General features: G+C 38.6%; 1 protein-coding gene across 1 annotated transcript in view; it reads left to right on the top strand.

The window, feature by feature from the left end:
• LOC122810812 (adhesion G protein-coupled receptor E1-like) overlaps nt 1-18490 on the top strand; it is a 447985-nt gene that overhangs the window by 255019 nt on the left and 174476 nt on the right. Inside the window, exon 4 of the mRNA XM_044082372.1 lies at nt 1587-1779. Coding sequence (XP_043938307.1) covers nt 1587-1779 — 193 coding nt within the window. The remainder of the gene's footprint in view (nt 1-1586; nt 1780-18490) is intronic.

Here is an 18490-nt window from a genome sequence, read left to right as displayed (position 1 = left end):
ATGTTAGAAAGTAAGCCTAAAACCTAATTGAGTATGTGAGCATGCAAAATGGCACACTAAGGCTGAGTAAGAAAATCACTGCAGCAGGTGTCTTATTTCCTCAGAATTTTAACACTGTTTTACCATGTTGTGGGTAGGGACATTAAAATCATTGTGTCCAAATGGAAGATACCATGAATAGGGTAACAGTCATGATATCTCAGTTATGTTATTTCTGTTGCCATGACAGATCAATGTGTTTAAAGGTACTATCTGTGATCTATCTGTATCATTTACATGACAGCAAATATCAGACTCAGATAGTGAACTGGATACAGATATAGCCAGGAATTCTGGTGTGGACTTTTTATGAGGTGACAGTCATTAGTTTGCTTAAAGGTGTGGGTGCCAACTTCCACCTATGGTTCTGGACCCTTACATATACTGAGAAAAAAGCAAAAGGTAAAATAAATAAAGAAATAGACATCTGCAGAATTGTTTGCCAAATCAGAAAACTTTAAAAGTATATGGCATTATCAATCCACTATAGAGCAGCTATGCCTTAGGATCAATCTTCCTGAATTACCCACACTCAAACATTTTTGTTGTTATTACTCAGGAATAAAAGTCACATTTTTTTCCAAAAAAAAAAATAGATTTGAGGCTGTGCTTTCTTTTATGCGTATCCTAAGCAGCCACTGACAAAAAGGCAGGACACCCAGTATGGTACAGGAACCAGAGTTGCTCCTTTAAATGTGTCCATCATGATGAGTGCATGCTGACTGCAATGCTTGGAGGTGACATCATTTTGTCAGCATGCTTATCATTGGTCAGCACTCATGAAAAGTATCACACTTGAGATGCTTTATTATAGTTTTAGGAATTTATACAACTGCAGTTGGAGTAGGTTCCCATACTGTGGATTTTGTGTCCCATTGTCTGTACCTCTTCAGCAGGTGTATATTATTTTATTGTTCCCTGGCAGGGGGAGATGGCTGCCTTGTTGTCAGGTGTTGCTTCAGAGTTCCACAAAGTAAAATGTTCATATCACTGCAATTTTTTTAATTTAGTAACTGATTAAGTGAGCCAGGCATAACATAATCTGTTGTGCCAGAACTGCAAAACTTACTGCAGTAGATGCTTTTAGAGCAGGTGACCAAGCAACATGTTTCTGGGAAGCAGCCAGAGTTTCCAGAAAGTAACTCACAAAATACAATATACAAACTCCAGAGGAGGAGTGAATGGAGATCATCACTGAACCCCTGATCCTACATTTCTGAGACTGAATGAACTACCAGTGAACTAAAACAAAAATGTGATGTACTTCCATTCCAAAGTCCAGCAGAGTTATATGCATTCGGTGTTATCATTCAGTATTTCTCTAACTTGACACTACTCCTGTCCACAAATTTGTATTAAAAAAAGATGATGGTGTGTGTTCAATATCCCTAAAATTTGTAGTGGAGTAATAGAATTTTGTGAAGTGAGGTAATCAGTGATAAAGATAAATCATGTTACATGTAACACACCTGCATCTATTATAAAATGAGAGTATCTATCGATATAATAATGTGTTCATGTATACTTTCAATTTATTTATTTTACAGAACATCATTAACACTCTAAGAGACAGTTTGAGATTCAATGATTCAAATACTACACTGCAGAATGAAGGCCAGCAAAATGAAATAACAAGATTCCTTAGGGAGGTTGAAGAAGACATTGTACATGATGTGCTTTCATCGCTGAACAGAAGTGGAGCAACAGAAGAAATAATATACCATTATACAAATGAAACAGGTAAACAATATACTGGAAACATACTGCTAATGGTTCATACTCTGCCTTCGTTTTGCATTAACCTTACTCCAAAATACTCACCTCATCTCCTGTGGATGAACAAAACCTCTAGCACTTTGATTACCAAACACATCAGTTGAATTATGTATGTTTTTGAAGTATATAAAATTGTAAAGTATTAACTGGCAGCTAGGTAAATGCATTGGAGAAAAGTGTCCTTTCCTTTATGATCAACAAGAGTAAAATAATGACTGGGATTCACACAAGTGTGCATTGTGCCTTTGAACAAGGGGGCTCACTGCATGTAAAAGGTAAGGGTTAGCACCAGCATAAGAGTTGTAAAGCCATAAAACAAAGTAGATGACAAACAATAGCAGGTAGTAGTATTCACAGACAACAATTACATCAAAAATAAACCATTCCATGACTTCCAAGACAGTACATGTCAGATTCCAATGGCATGGCATCCAGAACTGTACCACAGCAGAAATACACAACAGTGCAGTATAGAACAGCACAGCACTGTACAGGAGCAGTCACATGGATGCAGAAATGCACAACAATGCAGCATAGAACAGCACAGCACTATACAGGAGCAGTCACATGGATGTAGAATGACACAACAATGCAGCCTAGAACAGCACAGCACTGTACAGGAGTAGTCACATGGATGCAGAAATACACAACAATGCAGCATAGAACAGCACAGCACTGTACAGGAGCAGTCACATGGATGCAGAAATACACAACAACGCAACATAGAACAGCACAGCACTGTACAGGAGCAGTCACATGGATGCAGAAATACACAACAATGCAACATAGAACAGCACAGCACTGTACAGGAGCAGTCACATGGATGCAGACTGACACAAAAATGCAGCATAGAACAGCACAGCACTGTACAGGAGTAGTCACATGGATGCAGAATGACACAACAATGCAGCATAGAACATCACAGCACTGTACAGGAGTAGTCACATGGATGCAGACTGACACAACAATGCAGCATAGAACAGCACAGCACTGTACAGGAGCAGTCACATGGATGCAGAAATACACAACAATGCAGCATAGAACAGCACAGCACTATACAGGAGCAGTCACATGGATGTAGAATGACACAATGCAGCACAGAACAGCACAGCACTGTACAGGAGTAGTCACATGGATGCAGAAATACACAAGAATGCAGCATAGAACATCACAGCACAGCACTGTACAGGAGCAGTCACATGGATGTGCACTGCAAAGTGCTAAATGTGTTCATCATCTAAATGTGGAGGAAAACTGATAGATAGGAAAGTAGAAAATAAATGTACATTAATCAGAAGGAAAAGCAGATCTGCGAGCAAAAAGAAACAGAGATGGAAGAAAGATATGGCATGATTTTACTGAAATAGGTCCTGTTTTCATAAAAGAATAGAAGGAAAGGGTAGTAAGGGGTGACCTTGAGGAGAATAGAAGGGAAAGGCAGCTAGCAGGTACGGAAAAACATAGAACACCAGCATAGGCTGTTAGGGGTGGTGAGCATTCAAAAGGGAGGGTGAACAGTGAATGATTACAGACAGAGAAAAGACAGCTAGTGACTGAGAGGGGTGGGCAAGGTATGAGCAATGACATGAAATGGATGGATAATATCAGGAAAGTCATAGGAGGGCCACTTGCATGGTGGCTACTGGACTGTACCAGAAGGCAAAATTCCCAAGCATCCCACAAATGGGTGGCCAATGGCAGGAGCCTGTTTTCTCTTGTATCTCAGCAATAGATGGGCCCAGCCTTGAGAGCAACTCTTCAAACCAATACAGAATGTACTCCATGTTGCCAGTGTGGATGTCCAGTGCATCCCATGTTGCCAATGTGGATGTCCAGCTGGTGATGCACTTCAGCAGCCACCAAACTCTGCACCTGCTGGCATGTCACCACAGGTCTTCACATCCTTTCTGAAATCTCAAAACAGATGACAATTACATACAGCATCTAACAGCAACTGAGCATTGTATTGTCATCTTACCTCATCTGTTACATCTGGCCCTACATATGGGAGACAGCATGGGAAAAAGATTTAGGGTCCGAATGGAGAGATGATAACTCAGCAAGTAAAGGAGAGCAGTATTGCTGGAAATGAATTCATCCTCAAGTCTTGGTGAGTAACTTCACAAGGTGGACCCTGTTTTTCACAAAATCTCACCAAGACAACACTGATATATAGACTGCATTTATATACCATATATCATGGACAGAAGTAGGTTAAAAATAAAAAAAGAGAAAGCCCAATTAATCTACACAAAAAGGCAGCTTCAAAGACATTCAAAGATAAATACAGGTAAAGATATCCAGATATAGAAAATTTCACAATAAAAAATAAGGTCACAAAGAGGAAATATAGAAGAAAAAAAATAGTCAAGTGGAATTTAAAAAAAAATAGAAGCTGAAGTTATGGAATAATTCCAAAGTGAAAAGTCTAACACAGGTTATATCACAGCATGATGGAACAACAAAGTCCCAAAGTAGAGAGAAACAGGAGAAGCAAGAGACATCTGAAGAAGAAATATGGACATGGGAAAGGCAAAGGTATTTTAATATAGTACAATATTTATGCAAAAGAGAAAGCAAGACTAATCAATACAGAAAGAGCAGCACCAAAGATATCTGAAGAGAAATAAAGACAAAGGCATCCAAAAATGGAACATTTTACAATACACACACACACACACACACACACACACACACACACACACACACACACACACACACACACACACACACACACACACACACACACACATACGCACACACATGTATATACACACACACACACACACACACACACACACACACACACACACACACACACACACACACACACACACACACACAAAGAAAACAAAGAGGAAAAGTAGAAAAGAGGATTAGTAATGGAGAAGTTGAAACAAATAACAACTGAGGTTATGGATTACTGGCAAAGTGAAGGATTTAGTGAAGAAAATTTAACTCGGATAACATTGTAGCAAATCAACACCCAAATTAGGGAGAAACTGGTGGACTGGGAAGCATCTGATCAGTTGCCATATGAAGATACTTTGGAGCCTTCCATAGGAAACCAGTGCAAATGTTGACTTAGAGTTGGACAGCAAGTGAAGGAGCAGGAAACGGTGACAATTCTGACATGGTCAATGCTGTGGAGTGATAGGCCAGTGAGTTCCCATATGAATGAGCAATGCATGACACAGGATGAACTGAAGAGAATGTGGCACAGGAAGATGCTCTGGAACTTTTTATTGAATGCCCACAGGAAATGGAGAACAAAGAATGTGTCGTCAGTTTAGAAGAAAATGATCTAAGAAAAGAGTTGCTTGATTTAATACAGATGGACAGACATATTAAGATCAATGAAAGAAATAGACTACAGAAGGTCAGTAAAAAACAAAAACTTAGAAGTTCAATAAAACAAATGAACACTGTAATTAGGTCTGTCCATAGAGATTCGTGGGATATAACAGAAGTAAATAGGATATATTACTGTGCAGCTAAATTAATAACAGAAAAAGTCTTACCACAAGACCACAGAGCAGTAAGGGAAAAGGGAAAGGAAGGTGAGAAATCAAATACCATCATGGAAGTACTGAACAGAGAAAACTATAAAGCAATTAAGACAAGAGGTGTCAGAAGAGTATAGAAGAGGGAACAGATAAAAAAATACTCATTAAGATGATAAAAGCAACATGCAGTATTATAACAGATCAGGATCTGTCATGCAGTATCACAAAAAATACACTAAAAATACCAGCACAGGCAGAAAAATTTAGAAGAAATGTAGATAAATATAAAGGAAAAGTACAAAATAAGCAATTTATTGATGACACAAAATTTTTTTATAGAGAATTGGGAAACAAGGCAAAAGGAAATGAAACACCACCAAAAAAGAGGAAATAGATACATGTTGGAGAAATATCTATGAAGATCCTGTGGAACATAACAAAGATGCTAAATGGATATACGAAGTAAAAGAAAGAATAAGAAGTTCAAATGTACAGGATATGAAATGGGATGAAACAACAGCAAGAGAGATTGAAATAAAATTAAGAAAAGTGTCTAATTGGAAAACTCCAAGCCCAAATGCAGTACCTAACTTCTGGCTAAAAGAATTAACATCTTTACATGAAGATTTACCCATGAGTCAGAACTATTTATATGTGCACCCTGAACATACACCAGCCTGGTTAACAAAAGAAAAAAAATGCAAACATGGAAAAAAAACGACGAGATGGTGAAAATCCCAATGAGGTCCAAAGATAAAGAGACACGCAGAATCACGACTTAACGTGTAACGCTTTAATAAAAAAATGCACAAATGGTCCAACGGTTTCGTCCCAGCAATTAGGACTTCTTCAGAACCCTCTTACTTAAGATCAAACCTGCAAATTATCCTACAAACTATGGACCAGTAATTTGCCTTCCAACAACGTATAAACTATACATTGGAATTGATGCCAACAGAGTTTATAGTCATTGTGAAGAAAACTCAATCATGGCAATAGAACACAAATAAAATAAAAGAAAGTCATATGGAACAAAGGATCATTTGTTGTTAAAGTCAAAATGGAGAATGGTAAAAAAGAGGAAGAATCTAAGTATGGCATGTATAGTCTACAAAAAAAGCATTTGACAGTATCCCACATTCATGGATAAAAGAGTGATTAAAAATGTATAAGATACACCCTACACTGATTGATTACAGTGACAATGAAACAGTGGCAAACCACTTTGTGGTTAAGCCATGATAATGGACAAATTATTGCTCCAGGGATAAAAATTCAAAGGGGGATATTTCAGGGTGACTGTTTGTCACCACTGCTCTTTTGTCTTGCCCTTAACCCAGCTGTCTGCTTAACAGATTAGGTCATGGCTACAATTAGGCTCCCAGAAAACAGAAAAGTGTAGAGACTTCTCATCTTCTTTTGGTAGATGATTTAAAACTGTATAGTTCATCAGATGAGGAACTGAAAGCACAACTGCAAGTTGTCAAAACTTTTTCAGATGATATAAGAATGCCATTTGATCTTGATAAATGTGCAAAAGCAGCCTTTAAAGCAGGGAAGTTACAGCATCAAGAAAACATCATTTTTGGACAAGAATGTGATATAAAAGAACTTGAGCTAAAGGGAGTGTATAAATATTTGGGAATTGAAGGATCACCAGTAAAACATGAACAAATGCAAATAGAACTTATTAAGGAATATTTTAGAAGATTTAAATTAATACTGAAAACAGTGTTGACATCTAGGAACAAAGTCCAAGCTATAAACCAATTTTCTCTTCCTGTCCTAACATATAGCTTTGGAGTGATTGACTGGCCCCAAAAAGTGTTGAATAGGTTGGAGAGGAAAGCAAGAAGGATGCTTCAAGCTCATCAAATAATTTATAAAACTTAGTGCATAAAGGACCATTTGGGCTAACACACACAGCAGTTAAGTCACAATTCACAGACAAATCACCCTAAAAATCCATACATTTGGCTCCAAAGGGAGAACTTTAAAAGATTACTATAATATTACTTTGAGATAAAACAACGAAGAAATAAATCAAGTTAAGTGCTTTCTTCCCTTTAACTTCGGGACTTCATCAGAACCAAAGTTGCATATAAGCCATTACCTTTAAATACAATAAATCCTTCAATAAATCAGTCATGTGACCACATAAACATTAACTTAATTAGTCATTACAAAAAAATCCAAGTGTGAAACACAATAAAGTTAAGATGAAAAATAACCCAAAAATTAAAACCTTTTAAAATTAGATTGTGGAGGCAAATTTTCTACCTTATCAAAACCATTGCATGGGATGAAAATAATATACATAAAGGATTTTTCTTAAGAAGGAATCCTTAAAACTATTAGATTGAATAACCATGTTGTTGCTGAGTGTATGGGCTCAGTGGAACATGACCTGTAGCAGAGAGTTCTAGAAAGGTTTTTCTATGTCTTCACTTGATGCGGTCACTGATATGCAATTTCTTTACTATGGGTTTACCTATCATAGGTGAGAGACACCAAGGATCCCAGTGTTGCTATGACTTCTGTACTGGCTTGGATGGGTGTGCTGTGCTTAGAATTAACCAGCACATATGCAGGTCAGTTATCCAGGCACAAACAGCTGCTTTACACAACACTGTCAAGATTGTAACTTTGGTCTGTGGAATGCAGGAAAATTATTACCACCTAGACACTGACCTGTACTTTTGGCACAATGAGGCAATACTAGTACTGTGATCATCGCTGCAGGAGGTTATATCCATCAGTGCTTTCATGTGACATGTTATGACTACACTCCTGTGAAGCTGAGGTTTTAGTGGCTGTGGGGAGGGTCACAACATGAGGCACACATGTATTAGGTACTCACACATCACAGGAAAAAGAGCTGTAGATGTAGCAGTGGTGTTACTTTCTGGCAGTTGACTTGGCATCCATGGTCATGGTTGAAGATATTTGTCAGCCTCTTGTCATGAGATGTCTCTTGTAGGTGGCCCTGTAGTTCAACCACATCCTTGCTATGGGACATGTAGTACAGGTGCAGCTAACTGGCACAGTGTATATCACCAATGGCAAACCAATACTGGCCTGATACATTGCAATGTTAGCAAAGCGGTGGCATCTGGTCTATAACTATGAGCTGTAACATAAGCAGCACAAAATATGACACATGCTGCCGCACTCTGGTTCTGCCAGACATTGCATGGCCTTACAGCACTGTACATCAGTCATCAGCAAAACCACATTGGATAAGAGGTGGACAGAGCACAAACTAATTTCATCGTTAGCACAACCGGGGGAGGGGGGGCACAATTAGTGGAGAATGTTATCCTGGAAACTCAACAATCTCACAGAGTACACTACTACTGCATTCATCTACCATGATCCTACCTCACGTTGCAGTGCTGCAGCCAGTTGTTATCAGGTCATATTATTCTGGCTTGTCTATAAATACTGCAAAATACAGTAGCATGATCACATCCCTAGGTCTGGATACCATACCTTTAAAAGTAAGCTGTGCGATGAAAAAGCACTTTCTCACAATAGTGAATATGTGGTGATCAAAGGGCAGTTCATTGGCTGCATAGGTCACCAGTTCCCTAACTTCTGGATCAATTTTCAGGGGCATTTTCTTGTCAATTCCGAGTCAATTTATTATTATCTGCTCTTTGAGGTGCCTGTATGTCAGTTGCTACCTGAAGTGCCTCAGGTGGTATGAGCAGCCATGACCACAGCATCACCAACCTTAGCTCTGACAGGGGTTACCCATACAAGCTATTGAGCCACTGCTGCTACTATGCCTAACATGGCTTCTGTCATGTATTCCATTAACCACAACATTCAGCCTGGGTGAGCAAGGTTATCATAACTTTGCCATTTTGTACATCTCTAAATCACTCTGTCATGTTAGTCTCTTTCCATGGAATTTCTTATTTGCATGTTATTGCACAATAATTTACATATGCTGCATATTGAGCAGTTTCAAGCATTGTGTTTTTGCACAGTGTCTTTGGACCACCCTCACCCTGCATATAATGCTACCAGCTGTGCTGCACAGTGAGCAACCCATCTATATAAGCCAACCATTATGTACAGAATACTGTGCATAACATTGTAGTTTAGTATGCTAGAACTTGTGAACAGTGCAGTGTACTGTGAAGAAATAGTATATACAGCAGAATTACAAAAAATGTAAATACCTGCTAGAGAAATTGTTTGTATTCTGGGAGCAAAAGAAAAGAAAGGCAGGGATAGTGACAGTCATTCAGTTTTATAACAGTGGTAACTACTGACAGCTATGATATATTAATCAATACTGGAAATAACATTTATCAGTAGGCATAACACATCAGTAAAAGAAAAAACAGCATGGATGTGAAGAAAACCATTTTCCATTTTAGATAATGGTTTAGAGTTAGTAAGGAAACTTTCTGAGGGGGAATTCTATATGGCTGCAACACATGAAATATCATTTTCTTGCAGCTATTTCTTCATAAGTGGTAAAAAGGTATGTACACAGAGGTCTCAGTGACTCATTCTTAAAGCTAACCCTGGGAATATAAGTGTTAACCAAAATATAACATTATTTTAAAGGGCAACACAAATATTTGCAAAATATACTAGATCAAGTATGACATTAGTGAATTACCTCTTTGAACAAAAGAATCCATTACATAGTGGCAATATAGCTCACAATATGTATATATTGTGTGATTCACAAAGTGTATACATTGTTTCTCGTGACATACAGTGTGCGGTGGTATACAAGGAAGTGGAGCACTGAGTCACTATACCACCAGTCACTGAAGACTATATGGCTGTCCAACACTGATGTACACTAACAAGCCACATTTTTAACAATTGTTCAAAAGTACTGATATATATATATATATATATATATATATATATATATATATATATATATATATATACCTCTCTCACTATCACTGTCACCCACAGATTGACTAGGTGATGACATAGAGTGATGTTTTGTTTCCAATCATTAATTCATTGCATTTCAGCTGATTAAAGTCTGTACATAAGGTATAGGGCTATGCCACTGCATGGCCGTGAATGTCATGGTCATTTTGAATATTTTTATTTAATTTCTCTGCAAATACATGTGTGCCACTAAAAATGCATCCTCTCAAATGATTTATTTGCTTGTGTAGCTATTTATTTGCTTTACCTGTTAGCATTATACAGGCTTACTTCCAGAGTTTTACTTTCATGTGTCACCTTTTCATAGGGAACAGATAAGTAGGAAGGCATTCCTCCTTCACTTGAGACTCTCCCAGCTTTCTGTTCCTGTTTCCACCTGCCAATGGATCACCAATTTTCTAACCAATAGGAAACAGCAGGTGAAAATGAGGAAATTTACATCTGGCTATTGCACAATCAATGCAGGTGCCCCCTAGGGATGTGTGCTCTCCCCACTGCTATTCTCCATCTACACTAATGACTGCACCTCTAAGGACCCCTCTGTCAAACTTGTTAAAAACACAGATGATACAATTATCATCGGGCTCATCAGGAATGGTTGATGAGTCCGCATACAGATGAAAGGTTGAGCAGCTGGTCCTTTGCTGTTGTCAGAATAATCTGGAACAGAACACTTTTAAAACTGTAGAGTTGACAGTGGACTTTAGGAGTGGTACTACAATATTATCCCCCCTGTTTATATTTAATACTGCTGTGTCAGTTGTGAAATTCTTCAAGTTTTTGGGATCTATAATCTCCCGGGACTTAAAGTGGGAAACCAATGTAGGGTCCATCAAAAAAGGCACAACAGAGGATATAGTTTCTGCGACAATTGAGGAAGTTCAACCTCCCACAGGAACTGTTGATTCAGTTCTATACAGCAGTCGCTGAGTCAGTTCTCAGCTCATCCATAACAGTGTGGTTTGGATCTCTGTCTAATCATGACAAAAATAGGTTACAGCAAATAGTCAGGTCTGGCGAATATATCATTGGTGCTAGTTTGCCCTCCTTACAGGATGTAAAGATAGGTAAAGGCTGCCAGCCTAGCTAGATAGAATTTTGTAGATAATTCTGTCATTTGTAAATATTAATATAAGCCACAGGCTTGTTCTCTTAAATGAGCAAAAATGGTGTTAAATTAGAGGAACTGCAAAAATGTAACAGTGCACTCTGCTATAACAAAGCTGACAAGTCAATTCTTTGATGTCAAAACTCGGAGCCGATATGTCTGGATAAAGGAATTCTGCCTATTGTTTAAAGCCAGAGTTAATGGCTAGAATTTGCATCCATAATTTCTTTTATTGCTCTGGTTCCTGACCAGCTGCAAGATCAAAGGGGCCATTAACCTCTGAGAGTCTGTTAGCCTGGAAATCAGAAAGAAATTATGTAATCTGAAATGAATCAGTGGTACTGTGTTATCAATTTAAGGACAGAAAGAATGAGAGCATTAGAGCATTTGTCTGGAGAACATCCAACATCACCAGCATTGCCTGTGTCTATATGTAAGTAGGATCTTAGACTTTAGTGTTTCTCTTAGAAATAGCTAGGAATTAGGCAGATTAGACTAAGTGTTTTCTATGATGTTAGAACTTTTCTGCTATATTATTTTAAAAATTTCTCTGTGATCTCTGAACTCTTGACTAACACTATGTAGTAAGAAGTACTGTCTTGTGTTTTTTATTTATTATTAAATATTTTTTAAACCTTTCAACTGTGGCTGTTTTGTGTAGAGGTAATTTAAGCTCTAGAGTACATTACATATAAATATATATAGTGATACTGTACCAAGTCCTTCTAAATAAGCTTTGCTGTTCAATAATGCTTACCATTTGGATAATAATATTGCACAGTAATAACTGGACACCCCTTAATAAAGGCCTTTGAGTAGCTGATAGATATTAGTAGATGGTGGCAAGTGGTACTACCGTATAGTCTTGGTAAAGGGGCACAGCTGGAGAACCTGTGTCAGCCTTCCCCGGGAGTGTCTCTGCGGTTATATATAACTCTTATCTCAAAGTGTGTGTGTGTGTGTGTGTGTGTGTGTGTGTGTGTGTGTGTGTGTGTGTGTGTGTGTGTGTGTGTGTGTGTGTGTGTGTGTGTGTGTGTGTCAGCTACTTGCACAGAAACACAAAGCTCTGGTTGGACAGAGAAGGTGCTGGAGGTTTTAGCTGGCCCACTAGGCTGAGATCTGGACCCTATAGCTGTGCCAGTGGGGAGTCTTACTGGGGACCAAGAGAGAAAGGGAGAAACCAGCCCCAGACTGACTGTGATCTCTGTGTGCTGTTAAGGGAAATTGTACTTTACTGTGAGTGTATTTATGATCCTTTCCCTATATGGACACCCCTTCACTGGTGTTAGTGGTGAGGATTGAGGCTCCTTGATTGCTGGGCCAGTGCATGGGTATCATATATTAATTTTTTGGCAGTGGTGTTATAGCCACACCACATATTAATTGGTTGGCAAATACTAATTGGCTTGTAGTGGTGTGGGTAGAGTGAATTCCTGTAACTTGTGTACAGTGATCACTGAAGGTGTTTTGTATTCTAAATCAGCCATGCATTGAACACTCAGAGTTCAGATCACAATTGTTTTATTTCTTTTGTTAGGTTAGTTATTCAGGGAGAGTCGGCAGCATGTCAGCAGAGGAGTATGGAAAGCTGACAAGGAGCCAGCTGGCTAAGATGTGCCAGGCTAGGGGACTGGTGCATGGAAACCTGACTAAGGCAGACATGATTGCAGGAGGATGATCAGACTGGCAGTGGAGATGTACCACACTCTGAGAACGGACAGCTCAACCTTTCTGCAGAGGACTTAAAAATCCATCTTGAGTTTAAGAGACTTAAGTTGGTGGCCAGGCATGTGGAAATAGAAGCAGCTGAGAGACTGAGGCATCTAGAGCAGGGGCGACTCATGGTATCGGACTGCCAGACTGCAGCCCTCCCACCTAGAAAAAAAAAAGAAAAATCTGTAAAACTAAAAAAAAAAAACAGAAAAAAAAAAACACGAGTCTAGACTGCAGTCCGGATAGAGAAACACAGGTACCCAGCAATCATTGCTGCAAATGCACCCAGGAATCAGTGCGGGGATGACCGCACAGAAGAGGAGGTCCGGACTGCTTTGGCTGCAGGCAGATCCAATCAGGACTGAGAGAGGTGAGCTGCTCTCGTGGGACTTTCATTGCATGGGCTCATTCAGGAGGTAGGTGTAGCAGGTTTTGGTCGCTGGCTAGATTGCTCCATGTCATGGGTGGATTTTGCTGCTTCAGGTCTCTGGATTGCTCGGGTGGTTTTGCTGCTTGGTCAGGCATACATCAGGTAAGTGAGTATGTGTGTTGCTTCAGGTCATTTTGCTGCTTGGAGGAGTTTAGGTGAGTCGCTCATTTTGCTGGAGGTGTGTGTGTTTAGGGCGCTCGTTTTGCTGGAGGTGTGTGTGTTTAGGTTGCTCGTTTTGCTGGAGGTGTGTGTGTTTAGGGCGCTCGTTTTGCTGGAGGTGTGTGTGTTTAGGTCGCTCATTTTGCTGGAGGTGTGTGTGTTTAGGGTGCTCGTTTTGCTGGAGGTGTGTGTGTTTAGGGCACTCATTTTGTTGGAGGTGTGTGTGTTTAGGGCACTCGTTTTACTGGAGGTGTGTGTGTTTAGGGTGCTCGTTTTGCTGGAGGTGTGTGTGTTTAGGGCGCTCGTTTTGCTGGAGGTGTGTGTGTTTAGGGCACTCATTTTGTTGGAGGTGTGTGTGTGTTTAGGGCACTCATTTTGTTGGAGGTGTGTGTGTTTAGGGCGCTCGTTTTGCTGGAGGTGTGTGTGTTTAGGGCGCTCGTTTTGCTGGAGGTGTGTGTGTTTAGGGCGCTCATTTTGCTGGAGGTGTGTGTGTTTAGGGCGCTCGTTTTGCTGGAGGTGTGTGTGTGTAACTACACATTCCCTTCTCTCTTCCACCATTTTTGAATCATCACCATCACATTTATTAGATTTGTCTTGCTGAAGGACATCACAATTCATTCTTCAGTTTATCCCCCTTTCCTATCCTCATTTGTTCTTATCTAATTTCAGCTTACCAGCAGACCACCCTATAACAAATGATAGTACCCATCTCTGTGCCTTCTCACACTGATTTATGTTCCTCCCATTGCTGTGCTTACATCCTTATGCAGTGTGGAACCCCACATTTAACAGTATATTAACATTTCCCCTTTTCATTTATTTGATGTCACTATGGATTCTGAATATAAATAAACTCACTGTGCTTTACTGTTATAGTGACCCTCCCTGAAAATGATTTGGTCATAATTTCAACCACAAAAATAACATGATCATTACACCCAGCTCGAGCTTTTACATTATTCCATTATTCTGCCCAGATAGTGTCAGAAAACTGATGTTACTTGAACCGTATTGTCCAGATGATTTTCTAATGCAGTGCGACTCTGGGCATCACTACAGTTTGATTTTATTAGCCACTCTTCTTAGATTTCACTCTTAATTGTACTTCCCAATGACATGTTTAAAAGCAGAAACACCACAACAAGCACAGAAAAAATAACTTATCTATCAGTTCCTTTATGCAAAGTGAAGTCATACTGTTAACATTGCAATGGTATGCTGCAGAACAGTTTTAAAATATTGAAGTTTGAATCTGCTTTCCTGAGTGAAAACAAATGAAGGAAAAAAAGACACATGGCCAAATATTCAAGACAAGTTCTGAAATCCCGAAGGAGTCTAGGTAACTTTAAATAAAAAAACTAATATAGCCTTCTGACAATAACATTTTCTTCAAATAAGTGACACACAGATAAATAAAACAACTGCCACCAGCCCTGTTTACTGACAGATAAAATGATCTGTCACGATAATGGCAAGCAAAACAGGCATGAAAAATATTAATTTGTAGAATCCTCAGCAGAAAACGTAACTTAAAAATATATAACCTTTTGATGATAAAGTTCTCTACAAGCAGGTCTAATATACAGACAGATTAAAAAAAAAAGCTCAGACGTTTTCCATCAAGCAAAATGAATTGGGAAACACTTTCAGTACTATAACAAGGAAGGCAGTGATTGAAATCTTGCATTCTTCAGACTTGCTGAAATATAATTTGAGATAACCAGCATTTATTTTATAAGGCAAACATAAAAGCTTCAAAGTAAAACAGAAGTGTGTTGCAGTGATAACAACCTTGAATGACCTGGGAAACTCAGACACACAATTTTCCTCTGAAACAAACATACTGACATAAAGTTACTTTGATCACCCTTTCCTTTTAGTAAATAGACCACAAACTATTGTGACTCTTGTAATGCATTTGTTTTTAGCAACTCAAATTGCTAAAAATAAATACATCACAAGACTAACAGTAAGTTTACAATTGTTATGGTTTCTCCAAGACCAAAGATCAAAAAGAAATAAACTAAACATATGAAAACAAAACAGACTATGAACTGCTATTGCAGAAGTTACATAGCACTACTTTCTGGCATGCCAGTCCTAATGAATGGTGTCTGATCAGTATTACAGAACATTCACCCTGACAGCTGGTGCCCAGGGCAACCTACCCCCTTTGCCCCACTTTAGCTATGGCACTGACTGCTCTGCTGTATCTATGAGGGACTGAGCTGGATTATGGATGTGTATGAATGAAGGTGTTGTTTGCTTGTTTTATATATGGCAGACAGTTTGGAATAAATCTGACTAAAATCTTGGCTATATTCATAAGAAGGTGAATAAATGTTAAGAAGGACAGCTATGAATGAATGTGAACTTTACTCCTGTGCACCTTGAAGCCAAGCTTAAGGAAAAATGTTAGTGTTACAGCTGACTAATGAAAGTTTGAATGATGATGGTATAATAAAAATGAAGAGGATAGCCACCTTGCCTATGTTTAAGTAATGTTAGGAGGGTGGCCTAATGGTTAAGGTGTTTGACTTACAAACCCCAAGGTGCAGGGTTTGAGTCTCACAAGGGATGATTTGCTAGGCTTAAAATGGCTCGCAAGGGCAGTTAGCCTAGTACTAACCTATAATAGTTTAGTAAAGGGGGAGGTTGGCATAATGGTTAAAGTGTTTACCTTATAAACACAAGGTGCAGGGTTTAATTCTCACATGGGTTAAATGGCTAAGCTTAAAATGGCCCACATGGGCAGTTAGCCTAGCCTTAACCTATGAGCCTAAAGATGTTTCTTGTTTAAATAAAACTGCAGGAACTGAATAATTTATGCAATGTTGCTTAGGTTATATGATACATAGCAATATATGTGAAGTAAAATTTTTGTAAGCATGAACTTGTTAATACAGTTTGATTACTTTAATATAAATGTAAATTTACCTATGTAACAAGTGATAATTCAATAAAGGTGTTTTAAAAAAGATGATAGCCACATTGGGTGCAGCTAAGTTGTAGTCCTTTGAACCTAGAGACAATCAGGTAGCAGCTAAGAGAAAACAGAATGCAGCAAAGCAACTCATTCTAACCCCAGATAATCTCAGAATGCAGCTTGAAATGAAAAAGTTGAATCCAGATCTAACAAGGTTCTGAATTGGGTAGTTTTGTCATTGGTGCATGCATTTTGTTTCATTGTTTACTGGAAAAATGTTCAAAACAATAAATTTAAAATGCCGTCTAACAACTGTACTGTATTGTACAAGGAATATAATTTAGTAGAATCAGGAAGGTGTATCAAAGAGCACATGTGTTTCATGTGCAAGGGGCCTATGATTTGAAAACAGCCCAAAGTTAATCTTTATCTGTCACTGGCAAAATGTATTTTCTTTGAATGTGGGTTTCAATGCTGTTTCATTGAATGTGCATTTCAAGGGCAGAGAAGTTTTTAATGCTAAGCCTGTTTTCGTTGTGAGACTGCGTTGCTTTGTTTAGCAGATATCTTAGTGTTTGTGCTGTAAAATGCAAAATAAAACTTTCAAATGAAATCCAGATCATCATAGAAGTAAAGCAGTATGCACATTAGTGTTTATGGTAAATGGAGTGATATAGCCAAGTAATGGATCATTGGAATGGCTGCAGGGGGGAGGGCTCCATTCGACCATGATTTTGTGAGGGGGAAGGGCGGCAAACTCTAAGACAGCCCCAGCTGAACTATACCTCCCAACTGTCCAGATTTTCACAGAATGAATAGATTTTTGCTTCTTATTTTTGGTTTGTTCCTCATAATATTTGTGTTTTTTCTGGGAAATCATTTAGGAATTAAGTCACTAATGACACAAGACCTGTTCTATCAACTGTCTCAGTTTATACAAGAGCAATTTTTAGTACTGTTTGTTCCCCCAATATATTTGGCCTTGTCCAAATTTATTGCATTAACAGGTTGAGAGGTACATACAAATTGCTTTATAGAATTAGGCATAGCCAAACCTCTCAACTGTCCCCAAATTTGGCTCAAAATGTTGCTCTTCCCCTAATAATCCCTCCGCAAAATATCAATTTTGGAAGAAAACATTGAGGGTTTACAATTTAGAAATAACTGTAATAATCAGAGTTATAGATTACTTTTATTTCAGAAATGCATGTACATTCTTTTATTTTGTCAGCTGCTCAAGTTAGCACTATTATTAAAAAAAGTCCCTCCTTTGACAGGTTCCCAGCTGTATTGCGTGGCTATTTTATATTTTTGCATCACATTTTTGGTCCATTTTTCATAAAATTGTTTTTTGGCAAATTAGTGGTAAATCATTAAAGATTGAAGTTAGAAAATAATAACAGACATTTGAGTTTCAGATTTCATATCCTTCAGAAAATTCATTCTAATACAAGACCTACTATTCTATTATCTTTCTAAGTTTATAAGAGCAATATTTAAAAATTGTCCTTATTTTTGGGCCTTTGTCCCACTTCTGTGTATGGCTTTGCTCTGATGGTGAGGTATGACAAATGTGTCGGGGCCATCAGTCAGCCAGAGACATTTCAAATTGTGACATACTTGTTGCCCCCCACTCCCCCATGTAGTGACTCTGGATGTGTCCAAGCAAGGCAAGGAGCAGTTGTGCAGTGTAAATGTGCAGGGTATCCCCCCATGCAGTGTAAATGTGCAGGGTATCCCTCATCCAAGGTAGACACAAGTACTACAGTGGCTTTTCATCTGTTCTTGATTTTGCAGAATGGTCTGGTTTCTGTCATATTTTTGTACAGTTGATTTATGCTTATTTCTCAAAGTGCCTGTTGCTCTGTGTTTTAAGTAGCAATGCTTTAATGACCATCAGG

The sequence above is a fragment of the Protopterus annectens genome, chromosome 9.part0 (assembly GCF_019279795.1).
Source record: "Protopterus annectens isolate FY-2018-M chromosome 9.part0, PAN1.0, whole genome shotgun sequence".
Lineage (NCBI taxonomy): Eukaryota > Metazoa > Chordata > Ceratodontiformes > Protopteridae > Protopterus > Protopterus annectens.
The sequence above is the reverse complement of the archived record's forward strand: the minus strand, read 5'-3'. Positions and strand labels throughout refer to the sequence as shown.